Genomic DNA, 16,720 nt, shown 5'->3' on the forward strand with positions numbered 1-16,720 from the left:
CATGGGATATATTTCAAACAAAAGAGCTATAATAAGCTTATATAACCGACTCCCCATACTATATACAGTTACTGTTATGTAGATCATCGTGTTCCACGTGTGACATATACTCATCAACCGCCCACAATCAATGACATGTACTCTCCAATCATCTGTGTTATATACTCGCCAATCATCTATGATATATACTCGTTCATCACACTGATATATACTCGCCCATCATCTATGATATATACTCGCCCCTCACCCAAATATATACTCGCCCATCACACTGATATATACTCGCCCACCATCTATGATATATACTCGGCCACCACTCTGATATATACTCGCCAATCATCTATGATATATACTCGTTCATCACACTGATATATACTCGCCCATCATCTATGATATATACTCGCCCCTCACCCAAATATATAATCGCCCATCACACTGATATATACTCGCCCACCATCTATGATATATACTCGGCCACCACACTGATATATACTCGCCCACCACACTGATATATACTTGCCCATCATCTATGATATATACTCGCAAATCACCTTTGATTATATACGTGTCAACAACATATTATTTGCTATGTGTTTACTATTTCTTCATCAAAGCAGAACATTAAACGCATTAAACGCCGAAGAAGTGGAAAATCGTCATAGCTGTTTCCAATGTGTAAACTGCAGGCTGCTCACCTTTGTGGTACTGGTCTGGACATTGTTCTGGACAGCTCCACTATCCCCGCCGTCGTCACCGCCCTTGGGGACGACAGCGGCTACGACAATAATCACAACAATCAGCAACAACACTACTCCCACTGCTATGCCAACTTTGAGGAAAAACTTCTTATCGTCTTTCTTCTTCTTGAAGAAATCACCGATGCCCTTAAGGCGTTCCCCATTTTGAGCTTTCTCTGGCATCGAAATGTTTAAATCCAAGACTCTTTCAGTAAACAGATTGTCTCCTTGATCACACCGAGATAAAACAAGTTACATTACTAGGGTAACGCCTTGCAACCAGATCCTACGCTGTGTCTTGTATCACATCCGGTCCAAACACTAAAACACGGAAGAAATATCGAAATATCCGGAACAACTTCCCGCCGAGGATCAAAACTTGAAAAATGCAAATGGCGGCAGGTGTCGTCTGCTATGCAACCTGTAACAGACCATACGTAGGGACACAGTTTCAGGTGCCTTTGCGGTCTAAACACTCCTAGCTACCGTCTCTAACTGCAGAAGCAAGTCATCACATTTACGGAATACGCTCACGTGCCCCTCCTCGGTGCGTTTGGTTTCGATCAACTCTAAACCCCAAGCAAACACTCTGCCGTGCCACGTCCCCGTGAATAAACCTGAGTCAACGCGCTGTACCGCCGCTGAGTGACAGACATCGCGCATAGCTGCCTCAACATTTAGGATGGGACGAGTTGTCGGATTTGCAAAACCGAGCTTTCCTTTAAAGCAGTGACATTTACTAGTGTCTTTAACCAGATCCAGAAAAGGTGTTATTTACGAACCGTAAAAGCCCTCAACGATGCACTCGAACGTAGCGGTGCCGATATCTTATTATCAAGTTCTGTTCTCAGTAAAGCGGATCTGTCAGGTATCCCATGGGTACGCGTCATGGACCACGCCCTTCTCTGTTCCGTGACTGATCTGGGGCTGTATATGCGCTGCGTCACCTTTATTATGTATAACGTATAACGACGGATTGATTTCGCGATTGATGCTGATGAACTTATCTTTATACGATCTCTTATATACAGGCAGGGGTGTGAACTAAACACGTAGTGAGGTCGTAGTAGTGTAGTAGTGGTTGTAGTGGCAGTAGCAGCAATAGCGGTTGCAGTAGTAGAAGAAGTTGGTTGGTTGTTTGGTTTGTTGTTTAACGCCGCAGTGATCTAAATAATCAAGTCTGGACCAGACAATCCAGTGATTGATATCATGAGCATCGATCCACGCAATTGGGATCGATGACATGCATCAACCAAGTCAGCGAGCCTGACCACCCGATCCCATAAGTCGCCTTTTACGACAAGCATAGTCACCTTTTACGGCAAGCATGGGTTGCTGAAGACCTATTCTACCCCGGAATATTCACGGGTCAGTAGTAGTAGTAGTAGTAGTAGTAGTAGAAGTAGTAGTAGTAGTAGTAGCAGTAGTAGTAGTAGTAGTAGTAGTAGTAGTAGTTTGTTTGTTTGTTGTTTAACGACGCACTCAGCATTATTCCAGCTATAGGACGGAGGTCTGTATATAATCGAGTCTGGACCAGACAATCCAGTGATTGATCAATCTCATTAAAATCAGATCTAGGTTATCGCTACCGCTAAACACTTTGTTTAGACATAGGGAGTACTAACATCTGATTTTATTGAAATTGGTGATTGATATCATGAGCATCGATCTACGAAAGTGGGATACGATGACATGCATGAACCAAGTCAGCGAGCCTGGCACGTGATCCCGTTAGTCGCCTCTTAGTAGTAGTAGTAGTAGTAGTAGTAGTAGTAGCAGTAGTAGTAGTAGTAGTAGCAGCAGTAGTAGTAGTAGTAGTAGCAGCAGCAGCAGCAGCAGCAGCAGTAGTAGTAGTAGTAGCAGCAGCAGCAGCAGCAGCAGCAGTAGTAGTAGTAGTAGTCGTAAAAGTAATCGGGGTTTTTGTTTGTTAGTAAAATGGATTTCAGGTAAATTTAATGAATATGTTTGAAGTAGCCCGTTCCTTTAAAAACAGACCATAACGTTTCAGTTTTGATGATAAACTGAACACGCAATAGTATATGGATTTGATCCAGTATCAACTATTATATATACGAAATATAAGCAACGATATCCACAAAGAAAATGACTGCAGTTCAATGTGTCACTTTGATTGACGCCTTCAACGAAAGAAACAAAAGCACGGACTTCACGTGCACAGAGTCGGTCGGTGCACGTGACACCTGAAATCTATAAAAGTCAGGCGCTAAAAATGGCGGATGTCCACTCTCAAAAACCTGAGGAGTTGAGCAGACGGCTACCTGTCGGGTAAGTCATTATTTATTCGTTTGACGTTAACTGGGACCGTATTGTGGGTTTGTAATAGTATTTGATTGAAAGTAAACACTATTTAGATATTATTTAGGGAAGCTATTATTGATATTTATCACCAGCCTCCAACAGTACATAAAAAGATGCACTCTCGTTGAAGTTTTACTCTGGTGATTGTAATTGTCTGATATTAACTCGAATAAACAGCAGATTCTTTAAGCAAAACTATCACATTTTAAAAGGATTTAAAAGTTGATGTTTGGAAACGCTATAACATAAGTCGATCAAACATTGTTTTGGGTTTTTTATCAATCGACTGGGGCGGTCGGGTAGCCTAGTGGTTAAAGCGTTCGCTCGTCACGCCGAATACCCGGGTTCCATTCCCGAGATGGGTACAATGTGTTAAGCCCATTTCTGGTGTCCCCCGCCTTGGTATTGCTGGAATATTGCTTAAAGAGGCGTAAAACCATACTCACTCACTCATCAATCGACTTCATAACTTCTTGATACACTAAGCTCGTACCCTTATGCACGAAATATACACCCGTATAAGCAGTCAAAAACGATCATACGTCCAAGAAGTAACCAAACTTCCGGACAGAAATTAACCAATATTTTTGTTGTTAAGGATGAACACTTCCCCCTCGGTCTTGTCTGAGAATGTAAGCCCGGGGAATTGGGATATTGGGGAGGGCAAAATATACCAGAAAAAATATGCAATCGGGAAGTAGTTCAGTGCATCGCTGTATATGAGTAATTCGATGAAAGCGTGCGAGAGACCACGCGCAGCATGCACACATTACAGTTAACTACGGTTATAACGAACTCAAGTGGACTTCTAATTTTAGTTCGTTATAACCGTAGTTCGTTTTAAGCATATATACAGCATAACTACAGTAAATAGTTGGGACCAAAAATGTATGTTCGTTATATCCGTCAGTTCGTTATAAGCGTAGTTTACTGTATACGTAAAGGTCCGGGGTAAAATATGTCTTCAGCAACCCATTCTTGCCGTAAAAGGCGACAATGCTTGTCGTGAGAATCTACTAACGGGATCAGGTGGTCAGGCTTGGTTGGTTGATGGATGTCATCGTATCCCGATTGCGTGGATCAATGCTCATGATGTCATCACTTGATTGTCTGGTTCAGACCGACTATTTGCAGACGCCGTCATATATCTGGAACATTGCTGAGTGAGGCGTTAAACAACAAACAAACCCTCGCCATACAGTTGAATTACGTTGATCATTGCAGATACCATATCATTTTAAGACCATCAAAGTACAAATAAATATTTTTTAGGTTACAATTCTATGTGTATTAGCTTCCAGAAATGATGTATATTTTAAGTAATGAACAATTATTTTCTCCTCAGGAATGTCCGCTTTCGGGGTAGTAAATCTCGACTTTGATATTCACCGGTCGGTGCCTAAACACAAGACCGGAAGAAACGTTTTGGGCGAGAATCTCAACTTTCAGCAACACACCATGAACAACGTGAAGCGCAAGAAGACAATATTCTTCCCTACCTCGGGGGTCTGCTCAGCTCAACACGTCCCCACGGCAATCAGGAAACATGTAACCGAAGTTCGTTTCCTCTTCAAGTTTGTTTTTACTGATATCCATTCCGTCCCGGAGACGTCAACGTGTTTAGGAATCGTAAATGATGGCGTACGTTTTGTGGAGGGGACGAATCTCATCATACGGCATCCCAATAACGTGGATCAATGCTCATGATGTCAATTACTGGATTGTCAGGTCCAGGCTCGATTATTTACAGATCGTCGTCATATAGCTGAAATATTGCTGAGTGCGGCGTTTAAAACAAACGAGGCATTTTGACTAATCACTAAATATATCTATCAACTATAGACATGTATTTGTCAAATTGAAAAAATTCTTAAAACATCATCTATCTATGTAACTATTGGAAAAAACAAACTAAAGCAATGATGTCATTGACATGTTCACAGGAGCGTCGTGTGCTCAGCGACAACAGCAACATCTCGCACAGCAACAACAGCAGCATCTCGCATGGCATCTCGCACAGCACGGCAACCACCAAGAAACAGACGGTGCTGTGTGCAGAATACACCAAAGTTTCCAAGGCAAAGCCGGCATTTCGTGCAACTCCAGGTGTGTCAGTCATAAAAAACATTACTATTCCACTCGACACGTGAAGATCCGGAGTAGAATAAGTCTTCAACAACCCATGCTTGCCATAAACGGCGACTATGCTTGTCGTAAGAGGCGACTAACGGGATCGGATGGTCAGGCTCGCTGACTTGTCATCATATCCCAAAATGCGTGGATCGATGCTCATGATGTCAATCACTGGATTGTCTGGTCCAGGCTCGATTATTTTTCAGATCGCCGTCATATAGCTGAAATATTGCTGAGTGCGGCGTTAAGCAACAAACACAATTCCACGCGCATACCCGTGGTCTCTAGAATCTGGATCGGAAAAAAACATTAATTGAAAGCATAACAACGCTAAACGCCGTCCGAGTTGAGTCGACACTCGCAACATGCATTCGGTACTGGTGACCTTTGTGATATTAATGCTCATGATATCAATCACTGGATTGTCAGGACTACACTCGACTTATTTACGTCATATAGCTAGAATATTGCTGTTGCGGCGTTAAAAAACAAACGAATCACAAATGCTTATACATGGTTCAAGTCACTTCGCTCTTGGTTGCTAGGAAACCAAGGCTGTCGGAAAGTCAAGAAACACAAGCTGAGTGTCAAGAAGAAACTCTGCATCAATGGACCGGAGCGCGTTATTCCGTTTGGTACGTAGCTCACCTTACCGTTTGGTACGTAGCTTACCTTACTGTTTGGTACGTAGCTCACCTTACTGTTTGGTACGTAGCTCACCTTACTGTTTTGGTACGTAGCTCACCTTACTGTTTGGTACGTAGCTCACCTTACTGTTTGGTACGTAGCTCACCTTACTGTTTTGGTACGTAGCTCACCTTACTGTTTGGTACGTAGCTCACATTACTGTTTTGATACGTAGCTCACCTTACTGTTTTGGTACGTAGCTCACCTTACTGTTTTGGTACATAGCTCACCTTACTGATTTGGTACATAGATCCCTCACTGTTTTTAACACTCAAAACTCCGTTTCGTATTAATTTGACAATGTAAGAAATACCAGTAGTGTACGTCTCCATGCTATTAGAACTATAGCCTGGACCCACTCGCTGATTTCTTAACTTTATTTGGGGTATGGGGTTAAGTGGTTAAAGCGCTTGTCTCATGTGAAGCCAGTTACTCAATTTCGTTCAGTAAATCGCCATCTTATCTGTCTTTCCCTAACTCAAGATTTTCTCTGGCTCCTCAGTGTCATTGGAGTTTGGCGTCCAAGCGAAACTCCACAGGAGACAGATCACTAGCATTTATCGTAATAGAATGACGGTATTTTGTGCACTACCCAGATGAGCCTATGGACCTTGATGATCCTGCTCTACGGCTGCGCCACCTGCTGAAGACTGTTCCAGTCGGCATAAAGGATATAGACGCCGACAAGGGGGAGTTCTACACGCCTGACTATGCCCAAGACATTATTGACTACCTGCAGGTTGGTCGCGATTACATCCTTGACTGCCTCCTGATCGCTTCCTTGGCTGCCTCCTGGTCGCATCTTTGACCGCCTCCTGGTTGCATCCTTGACTGCCTCCTGGTCGCATCTTTGACCGCCTCCTGGTTGCATCCTTGGTCGCATCCTGGTCGCATCCTTGACCGCCTCCTGGTTGCATCCTTGATCGCATCCTTGGTCGCATCCTTGACCGCCTCCTGGTCGCATCCTTGGCTACCTCCTGGTCGCATCCTTGACCGCCTCCTGGTCGCATCCTTGACTGCCTCCTGGTCGCATCCTTGACTGCCTCCTGGTCGCGTCCTTGACTGCCTCATGGTCGCGTCCTTGACTGCCCTCATGGTTGCGTCCTTGACTGCCTCATGGTCGCGTCCTTGACTGCCTCATGGTCGCATCCTTGGTCGCATCCTTGACTGCCTCCTGGTCGCATCCTTGACTGCCTCCTTGTTGCATCCTTGGTCGCATCCTGGTCGCATCCTTGACCGCCACCTGGTTGCATCCTTGGTCGCATCCTTGACTGCCTCCTGGTCGCATCCTTGACCGCCTCCTGGTCGCATCCTTGACCGCCTCCTGGTCGCATCCTTGACTGCCTCATGGTCGCGTCCTTAACTGCCTCCTGGTCGCGTCCTTGACTGCCTCATGGTCGCGTCCTTAACTGCCTCTTGGTCGCGTCCTTGACTGCCTCATGGTCGCATCCTTGGTCGCATCCTTGACTGCCTCCTGGTCGCGTCCTTGGTCGCATCCTTGACTGCCTCATGGTCGCATCCCGGTCGCATCCTTGACTGCCTCATGGTCGCATCCTTGACTGCCTCATGGTCGCATCCTTGACTGCCTCATGGTCGCATCCTTGACTGCCTCATGGTCGCATCCTTGACTGCCTCATGGTCGCATCCTTGACTGCCTCATGGTCGCATCCTTGACTGCCTCATGGTCGCCTCATGGGCGCATCCTTGACTGCCTCCTGGTCGCATCCTTGACTGCCTCATGGTCGCATCCTTGACTGCCTCATGGTCGCATCCTTGACTGCCTCATGGTCGCATCCTTGACTGCCTCATGGTCGCCTCCTGGTCGCATCCTTGACTGCCTCATGGTCGCATCCTTGACTGCCTCCTGGTCGCATCCTTGACTGCCTCCTGGTCGCATCCTTGACTGCCTCCTGGTCGCATCCTTGACTGCCTCCTGGTCGCGTCCTTGACTGCCTCCTGGTCGCGTCCTTGGTCGCATCCTTGACTGCGTCCTGGTAGCATCCTTGACTGCTTCCTGGTCGCATCCTTGACTGCATCCTCGTCGCATCCTTGACCGCTTCCTGGTCGCGTCCTGGTTGAAAGATGGTATTTGTTGTTACCCTGACTACTGTTGGCGTCAAGGAACAAAGCAAGGACTCCAGTTGTCCTTGGTCATGTCGGAGATCAAAGCATGACTTCAAAAGGTGTTTGCGATTGATCACTTTAGGTTATGATTCATGACAGAGTTGATGACAAACGGTGAACCACGTGACTAAATCCAAATCTAAATGTTAGTATCCTGTATAGTGTGAAGTTTACCTGTGTTACGGTTATGTTGGTCTGTCTGTGCAGGCGGTGGAGACTCGATGGTCCTTCCCGGAGGACTTCTTGGAGGATCAGGCAGTGACGTCCAGCATGCGAGCTGTCCTGGTGGACTGGCTCATGCAGGTCCAGGTAATGTCCGTCCTCGGATCCGGGTAATGCACACACCTATTATGTGGGTTTCGAATCCCGGTTCGCCTATTATGTTTCTAGGTGTATCAGCAGCCTCTCCGTCCTTGGGGATTTCACCAAAGTGGTAAACGTCTAAGGCCTGCATCACTTCGGGCTTTCCTCTCCCATTTTGCAGACACGCCGTGATATAACTGGAATATTGTTTAGAGTGGCGTTAAACCCAACCTACTCATTAGGCAACCCGGGCGGTCGGGTAGCCTAGTGGTTAAAGCGTTCGCTCGTCACGCTGAAGATCCGGGTTCGATTCCCGACATGGGTACAATGTGTGAAGCCGATTTTGGGTGTTCCCCCCCCCCCCCCGCCGTATTGCTGGAATATTGCTAAAAGCGGCGTAAAACCATACTCACTCACTCACTCATTAGGCAACCCCGAGATACAAACAAGCTCTGGAAGTTTCAAGTCATTGATGTTGGGGAGGGTTTAAAAGAACTGGGCCAAAGGATTGTTTTACAATACTGTCCGGAGCATCTCCAAAAATTGGAGCCGTTTAGATCCGAGGTTGAATACGTCTTCAACCCATTTTTGCCGTAAAAGCAGACTATCGGGATCAGGTGGTCAGGCTCACTGACTAGGTTGATGCATGTCATCGTATCCCAATTCCCTGGATCGATGCTCATGATGTCAATCACTGGGTTGTCTGGTCCGGACTTGATTAATTACAGACCGCCGTCATATAGCTGGAATATTGCCGAGGGCGGCGTTAAACAACAACAACAAAATTACGTAAAACCTAAGTCAGTCGCTGAAGCAATTCCAACTCCTCTAGTGCCATGAACGCCTCAATGACGACACGCTGCACCTGACAGTGGCCCTCATCGACCGCTACATCTGCCACAAAGCGCCCGCCATACACGAGGTCCAGCTTCTAGGCATCACCTGTGTCCTGATAGCTGCCAAGTTCGTGGAGAGATTTCCGCCAGAGGTAACTTCCATTCACAGATAGGAAACGATTATTACCAAACGAAAAAGTAACAATGCCCATTAATGTATTAGCTCACCTGACTGAAAGTCAATGGAGCGTATGTCGTGGTCATTTTGTCCTGACGTGCGTTGTCCGTCTCAGATTTCTTCTCAGAAACCACAGGGCCAATGAAGCTGAAACCTCACTTGCTTGTTCTCACCAATGATAGCACCTTGTTTTTTCAAGAGGTTCGAATCCAAATCTCATGTCACGATGCTGAACAAAAAATTAATATTTAATCACTCGGTAAGTTTTGTTGAAGGTGTTATTAAAGTTGGTATATGTAGTTCCATTTTTCTCGATGTGTAAAGTCTTTACCATGCTCTTATAATGCATTTCCTCGCACTATAAACATCTCAGATACCAATTTACCAAATAAACTGAAACTTTATATTATTGTTCATAACAATGAAGATAAGTAAATTACTTCATGACTATTGAATCCGATTCAATGTGGCCACCATGGGATCTACTGAAAAAGCTATGCATGGCCACTGTTCAGTCATATCTGTGAAGATCCAGGGCAGAAACAGGTCTTCAGCATGCTGTAAAGGTCGGGTAGTCTACTGGTTACAGCGTTCGCACGTCACGTCGAAGACCCGTGTTCGATTCCCGACATGGGTACCATTTGTGAAGCCCGTTTCTGGTGTCCCCCGCCGTGATATTGCTGGAATATTGCTAAAAGCGGCGAAAACCATACTCACTCACTCACTGAAAAGGCGACTATACAGACTCAATTATTTACAGACAGCCGTCATATAGCTGAAATATTGCTGTGTGCGGCGTTAAACAACAAACAAATAATTTCGGATCAAAAAGTGGTCTGAAATTCTCTTAAAATGCATTTTGGGCTCTGTACTCATCGTTATTAGCAGACAAAGGAAGCTGAACTTTGTTCAAATCAAGATTTTTATTGGGTTTTATTTGTAAAACAGTTGGAATCTAGGGTATTAGGGACATTATTCTGCTCAGAAGGTCTATAGCCTTGAATTGAAATGTTGAAAGTATTGAAACAATGTTCTACAATAGAACAGTCATTCCTGCAGATTTAGAAACATTGTTCGCAGAAATTATTTGAATAGCAATGCTGACAGCAACGTTTTCGTGAGTTATCGTTGACAATTGAAGATGTTGATAACATGCAGCTGACTTAGTGCCGGAGCGCTTTGTACAAAATGTTTGTTAGTTTGGTTGTGGGTTCAACTCATATTTACCGGATTGTTTTTTTGCAATATATAACTTTTAACATTGTTTTGATCGTGCTCTTAAATTATCTCAAAATATTTGTCTGTGAACGTCTTCCGTGTCATTGAGACTGAGGTGTGGTCGGGTAGCCTAGTGGTTAAAGCGTTCGCTCGTCACGCCGAAGACCGGGGTTCGAATCCCGACATGGGTACAATGTGTGAAGCCCATTTCTGGTGTCCCCACGCCATGATGTTGCTGGAATATTGATAAAAGCGGCGTAAAACCAAACTCACTCACTCACTGAGACTGAGGAATTTCTTGTGATGACGTACTTCCTTCACATTAGATGTAGGTGCTAGCATTGAGCCCGAAGTATTTGAATTTCAAAATGCACCATTTTTGTAAAGTGTCTTGTTGACTTTTGAAAAGTGAGTACATATTCAGGTGAGCTACATTATCAAATTGTATCGATCCTCATCACATCAATCTGTAATCTGCCAGTTGAGTCATGTGACCTGGTCCAGTGCATGTCGTCATACCCCTTTGGCTGTTGCTCATGATGTCAACCCCTTGATTTCCTGGCCCAGTGACATCGATTGGTCACGATTGGTCAACTCGGAGTCAGTATTCTGTGGGCTATTCATGTAAGACTGCGGCATGGTATCTCAGTGTGCTAGCACTGTAAAATCGGCATCAGTCCAGACTAGTACAAGCAGCCACACACACGTGCATGTACGTCGCTAAATAAGTGCAATAATCTTGGACGCGACCTTAAACCCCATTTCACCTCACCTACACATTTAAAACCATGTTGACAATGTTTGTCTGTTTGAGATCGCCACCCTGTGTCACCTGACTGACAACACCTACACCGAGGATGAGGTCATCACCATGGAGATCATGATCCTCAAGACGCTCAAGTTCGACCTCAATATTCCTGGACCGATTGTCTTCCTGGACCGATTCCTGCAGGCTGAAGAAAGCGATTCAAAGGTTTTCTCGATTCCAGTCACTATTTCGCCATTGTATAATAAATACACTAGGCCCATTCGTTTGACACGACGCTAAAAAAAGATGGCCAATCAAATTGCATTATGCGAGAGACACTAAGTTGATAAGTACCTTAAATCCTTCTTTATCTGATCGTCCCAATTTCGATGTGGATCACGTTTGTCCAGGTGAGCACTTAACTTGCCTTTGCATGTGTTTGTGACGGGTATCACCGGCAGGATACACTGGTATCATCATTGATAGTGATTCATAAACACCTGCTTATGAGTCGAAATTGTACAAAGGGCTCTGCTCAGAATGGACACGATTTAGCTTTTATTAGTACGGTTAACGTAACAAACTACAAACTACGACTTCTTCCACGTGTCAAAATAACCCTTCCGTTTCTCCATAGTTTCCCCCGTGAAGATCCGGGTTAGAACTGGTTTTCAGCAACCCATGCTGTTGCACAACTATGTTTGTTTCACAGCACACTCAGAAATATTTCAGCTATATGACGGCGGTCTGTAAATAATCCAGTCTGGACCAGACAATCCAGTGATTAACATCATGAGCATCGATCTACGAAATTGGGATACGATGACATGCATCAACCAAGTCAGCGAGCCTGACCACCCGATCCCGTTAGTCGCCTGTTACAAGGACCGCCTCCGTGGTCTAGTGGTAGAGCGTCCGTCCGGAGAGACGTTAAAAGACGTTAAAAGATGGTACTTGTTGTTACCCTGTCTGGCGCTCAGCATTAAGGGGCTACAACAAGGACTGGTCGGCTCGGAGTCAGTATACTGTGTCTGAGTGGGGTATTCATGTTAAACTGCGGCATGGTATCTCAGTGACCTAGCACTATAAATCGGCATCAGTCCGGACTAGTACAAGCAGCCACACAAACACACACACGTACATGCACGTCGCTATATAAGTGCAGTAATCTTGGACGCGACGTTAAACCCCATTTTACCTCACCTGTTACGACAAGCATAGTCGCCTTTTGCGGTAAGCATGGGTTGCTGAAGACATATTCTACCCCGCATCTTCACGGGTCCGTTTAACAACAAACAAAACACAAGTCCAGTGTCAATTGACCCAAAAGCTCAGATAAACAGGGTTCAAGCCACTTTGCTCGTGTGGTGAACTTCACTGACTTCTTTTATGCATTTCACCAATGGCTGGATTTTGGGCCAGTTGGGTGTTGACCTACATATAGCTGGAATTTAAAACATTAATCAAAACTAAATATGAAAAATAAAAAACAAGATTCCTGAACTGTCATTGCCTTCTCCGCCAGGTTTCCCATCTCTGCAAGTACCTTCTGGACCTGTCCCTGGTCAGTGCCGATACTGTCAGGTTCGTGCCGTCCATGGTGGCTGCTGGCGCCCTCTATCTCTCTAGGCGCATCTTCCGGTCCCTGATGGGAATGGTGTGGACCCCGAACCTCTCGTTTTACAGCAAGTATTCGGAACATGACCTCATTCCGTGTGTCCGGCATCTTGAGAAGCTGCTGAACAAGGCTCCAACAGGGAACCACAAGGTGAGCTAAATCTGAACGCTCAATGCTTTATCGTTGTTTAACGCCACACTCAGCAATACTACAGCTATATGAGGGCGGTCTGTAAATAAATCTGGACCAGACAATCGAGTGAGTGACATGAGCATCAATCCACGTAATTGGGATACAATGACATGCATCAACCAAGTCTGACCGCCGATCCCGTCAGCCGCCTCTTACAAGCATTGGTTGCTGAAGACCTATTCTAACCCGGATCTTCACGGGTCGCTCAGTGTTTCAGGTGCATGCATACTCGTGTCTGAGTCCAAGATAATAGAAGCGACACAATATTAATAAACCGCTAGACTGCCTGGTTCAGTCTCCTATTCATTATCCGACATGAAGGTTGTTTTTTTTCTTCAATGTCAATGGTGAAAACGAAAGTAAAAGTACAATTGCAAAACAGTTTGGTTTTTAATTGATCACTTAATATAATACTCAAAAGAAGTTAAGGATCACCTGATTCTTTCATATTACTATAGTTAATCTCTCATGCCATTACAGATTAACTTTACCAATATGAAAGAATCGGGTGATCCTTAACTTCTTTTGAGTAGTATAGTATAAGTGGTTTGGTGAGCAAAAACAAAATATTCTTGAGCCAGTAAGCAAAGGTTTCAATGTTTACACACGTACTTTTGATATTAGCTTACATGCCTGTGATTTAGGAGCTAAAAGTATTGTTTTGAATATTACCTGTTTTGACAATACCGAGTCTGACTTAGAAAGAGTTCATTATTACGTTAGCATCGGTAAAATGGTATGACTTTCACAGGTAAAAGTGAGTATTAATGTATTGATAACTGAATAATATGGGCTATATGGCTTCAGATTTAACGATATTACAATATTCTAACCACGTAGTTTAACGCCTGTACTATACCTAGTGGGGATGAAAGTTAGCCACATTTGTAAATTCAATTCTAAACCGTGCATCTGATGGAGAATGAAAATAACCTCACATAATATTACTATATTAATATTACTAATGCAAAGAATGCAAGGTCCAATCAAACAAGAATTTGACTAAATGCATAATTTTACAGATAAAAAATATTTAGATTTTCTATCTTAGCCCACACGTTTTACCTTCAAGGAAAGGTGCGGTAGCGTAGCCTAGTGGTTAAAGCGTCTTCATGCTGAAGACCCGGGTTCGATTCCCCACATGGGTACAAAGTGTGAAGCCCATTTCTGGTGTCCCCTGCCGTGGTATTGCTGGAATATTGCCAAAAGCGGCGTAAAACCATACTCACCTTCTAGAAAAAGGGAGGTTTGCGTTTACCTTTTTAGAAAAAAAACAAAAAACAATATTTTTGCTTTAATACAATTTCGGTTTTTTCCAGGCTGCAAAGAACAAGCACGCGAAATCGGACTACGGATGCATCTCCTCTAACCCCCTGATTTGCCAGTGACGTGGACACGACGACGGATGTTGGACTCAGCTGCGGAGACCATGCAAGACTAGTGCTATGTATTCAATTGTACATACATTCCAATTATTTATTCCACGTCGGGATGCGACATTCCGGTGACGCACGTTTAGTGCATGCAGTGAGCACACTTACCTTGACATAAACAAAAGAAACAAGCAAAAAAAACCAGACGGAACAACGACGAAAAAGTATACCAAGAAACATGAAAAAAACAATTTGAGAGTTAGGACCATTTGTACAGTTTCGTGCAAATTAAAAGCATTTGTACATAATTGCGCATGAATCAAACTACACTTGTTGAGTATTTTTTTCATAAAATCCAATTTAGTCCCGAATAACGTTACATAAATATTCACGTTGACAAAGAGGACGGTTGAACGTTTGAAGATATACTAAAACACACTGAAAACGCATCACCTTTAACTCGAAATCAGAAAAGATGTTTTAGTGCTGAAGTCAATCTCCAAACAGATCGAATAAGATTCGAACCCGTACGTTGACATTGTTGATTTCATTCCTAAATTCCATAATTTGATTTTTGTGGCCATTTTGCCAGATATCACGGAAAAAACGAATATGCGTTTTCATAGAGTTCCAGTGTATATAATTCTTTTGACTACAGGGGCGGTCGGGTAGCCTCGTGGTTAAAGCTTTCGCTCGTCACGCCGAAGACCCGGGTTCGATTCCCGACAAGGGAACACTGTTTGAAGCCCATTTCTGGTGTCCCCCGCCGTGATATTGCTGGAATATTGCTAAAAGCGGCGTAAAGCCTCACTCGCTCTTTTGACTACAGGATACCCCAGTGAAGATTCTGATTGGAATTGGGTCTTCAGCATTCCATGCTTGTAAGAGGAACAGGATCGTATGTTCAGACTCGCCGACTTAGTTGATGCACCTCATCGTATCCCAATTGCTTATGGCAGTCACTGGACTCGATTGTTTACAGACCGCTCTCATATAGCTGGATCTTTGTAGAGTGCGGCGTTAAACAACAAACAATAGAATATTCACAAAGTTGATCTCGGAAATACATCATCCGAAGGGGTGGCCCAGTCGTCTAAGGAATCGCAGTGTTCTGTGCTGGGTTGTTCCCCTTAGGGGTTACAGAATTCGATTCCCGTGGGTTCGAATCCCATATTCGGCCTGATTATGATCCTTGGGTTTGTCTGCACCATGCCAGTGCTCATGGGTTTCACCTTCAGGCCGACCAAAGAAAACCAGAGAACAAACAAGCTATGTACACAACTTCAATAGAAAGAGCCATACAAATTACAAACAAGACAACCCCCATAAGTTTTGTATCGTAATGATTAAACTTTATGTGGATTGTCATCTTTGTAAATTGTGTAAATCCAACGTTGAAGGTGAAGTTCATTGTTTCGACAGTGACAAATTATACACAAAAGAACTTAAAGAACACATGTTTTCATACTACTATAGTTAATCTGTCGTGGCTTGTGGGTGTTTTTTATTCCTCCCCGAACAAATCCCCCGCCCCCATATTCCAAACTCTGCATCTGACTTCGCGACTTATGTTATAAATAGTATATTTACGGTTGAAAAGCCGACAGTCGTAACAAACATGTACACACTTACACTAAGTGAATATATATACCTTCTCTCAATCTTGTAATAATAATAGCTGAATACCAATGCGTCTTAAGTTAATGACAGCACAACGTCATTAAAACGTTAGTACAACTGGATCTAATGATACATTAGTTGATGAAGACTTAATGACACTTTACTGCATCACTGTAGTTTGATACAACCGGGTCCATGACATATCTCAAGAACACCGCCCCACATTTACCCATCGCACAAAATAACACACACAGCCCCTCCCACCCACCCCACCCCCCCCCCCCCCCCCCCCCCCCCCCCCCCCCCCTGCTCAGAGATAACACAGTGGTACCAACAGTTCACGAGTTGGACGAGCTTATTAAAAATACTTAGGGTGAGTCATTCTGGTTTTCATCTATATTTACGATGGTCTCAGTCAAAGGGGGCTTTGGGAAAGCAGTCGGTGCCCTTAGTGTAGGGCTGAGGGAGAAGTAACTATCACCTTCCATATTCCCTTTTGTTAGGTTAAGGGGCTATGTGCAAGCGGCCCCGGTGCCTAATGGGTTCTAAGAAAAAGATTACGATTATTTGAGGCTTGAATCATTGTTTTTTTATTTTAAAAAAAAGGCCATGAACACATCAGTTTCAGGTACAT

General features: G+C 44.2%; 2 protein-coding genes across 2 annotated transcripts in view; one reads left to right on the forward strand and one right to left on the reverse strand.

The window, feature by feature from the left end:
• LOC139443487 (uncharacterized) overlaps positions 1-1,214 on the reverse strand; it is a 28,351-nt gene extending 27,137 nt beyond the window's left edge. Inside the window, exon 1 of the mRNA XM_071224469.1 lies at positions 696-1,214. Within this exon, the coding sequence (XP_071080570.1) occupies positions 696-920 (225 nt within the window). The 5' untranslated portion in view covers positions 921-1,214. The remainder of the gene's footprint in view (positions 1-695) is intronic.
• A 3,189-nt stretch (positions 1,215-4,403) lies between these two features.
• Positions 4,404-14,481, forward strand: LOC139444360 (uncharacterized). Its single transcript, XM_071225310.1, has 9 exons — positions 4,404-4,613; positions 5,000-5,162; positions 5,735-5,824; positions 6,473-6,615; positions 8,208-8,309; positions 9,136-9,291; positions 11,350-11,508; positions 12,809-13,051; positions 14,413-14,481. The coding sequence occupies exons 1-9, from the start codon at positions 4,404-4,406 to the stop codon at positions 14,479-14,481; spliced, it is 1,335 nt and encodes a 444-aa protein (XP_071081411.1).
• The last annotated feature ends 2,239 nt before the right edge of the window (positions 14,482-16,720 follow it).

The sequence above is a fragment of the Haliotis cracherodii genome, unplaced genomic scaffold (assembly GCF_022045235.1).
Source record: "Haliotis cracherodii isolate W230 unplaced genomic scaffold, xgHalCrac1.p SCAF_5, whole genome shotgun sequence".
Classification (NCBI taxonomy): domain Eukaryota; kingdom Metazoa; phylum Mollusca; class Gastropoda; order Lepetellida; family Haliotidae; genus Haliotis; species Haliotis cracherodii.

Excerpts from the sequence above, each read along its gene's own strand:
- LOC139444360 (XM_071225310.1), top strand. The coding sequence starts at position 4,404 with ATGTCCGCTTTCGGGGTAGTAAATCTCGACTTTGATATTCACCGGTCG. Across the intron at positions 4,614-4,999 it reads TCAGGAAACATGTAACCGAA|GAGCGTCGTGTGCTCAGCGA; the intron begins GTTCGTTTCCTC and ends ACATGTTCACAG. Across the intron at positions 5,825-6,472 it reads GGAGCGCGTTATTCCGTTTG|ATGAGCCTATGGACCTTGAT; the intron begins GTACGTAGCTCA and ends TGCACTACCCAG.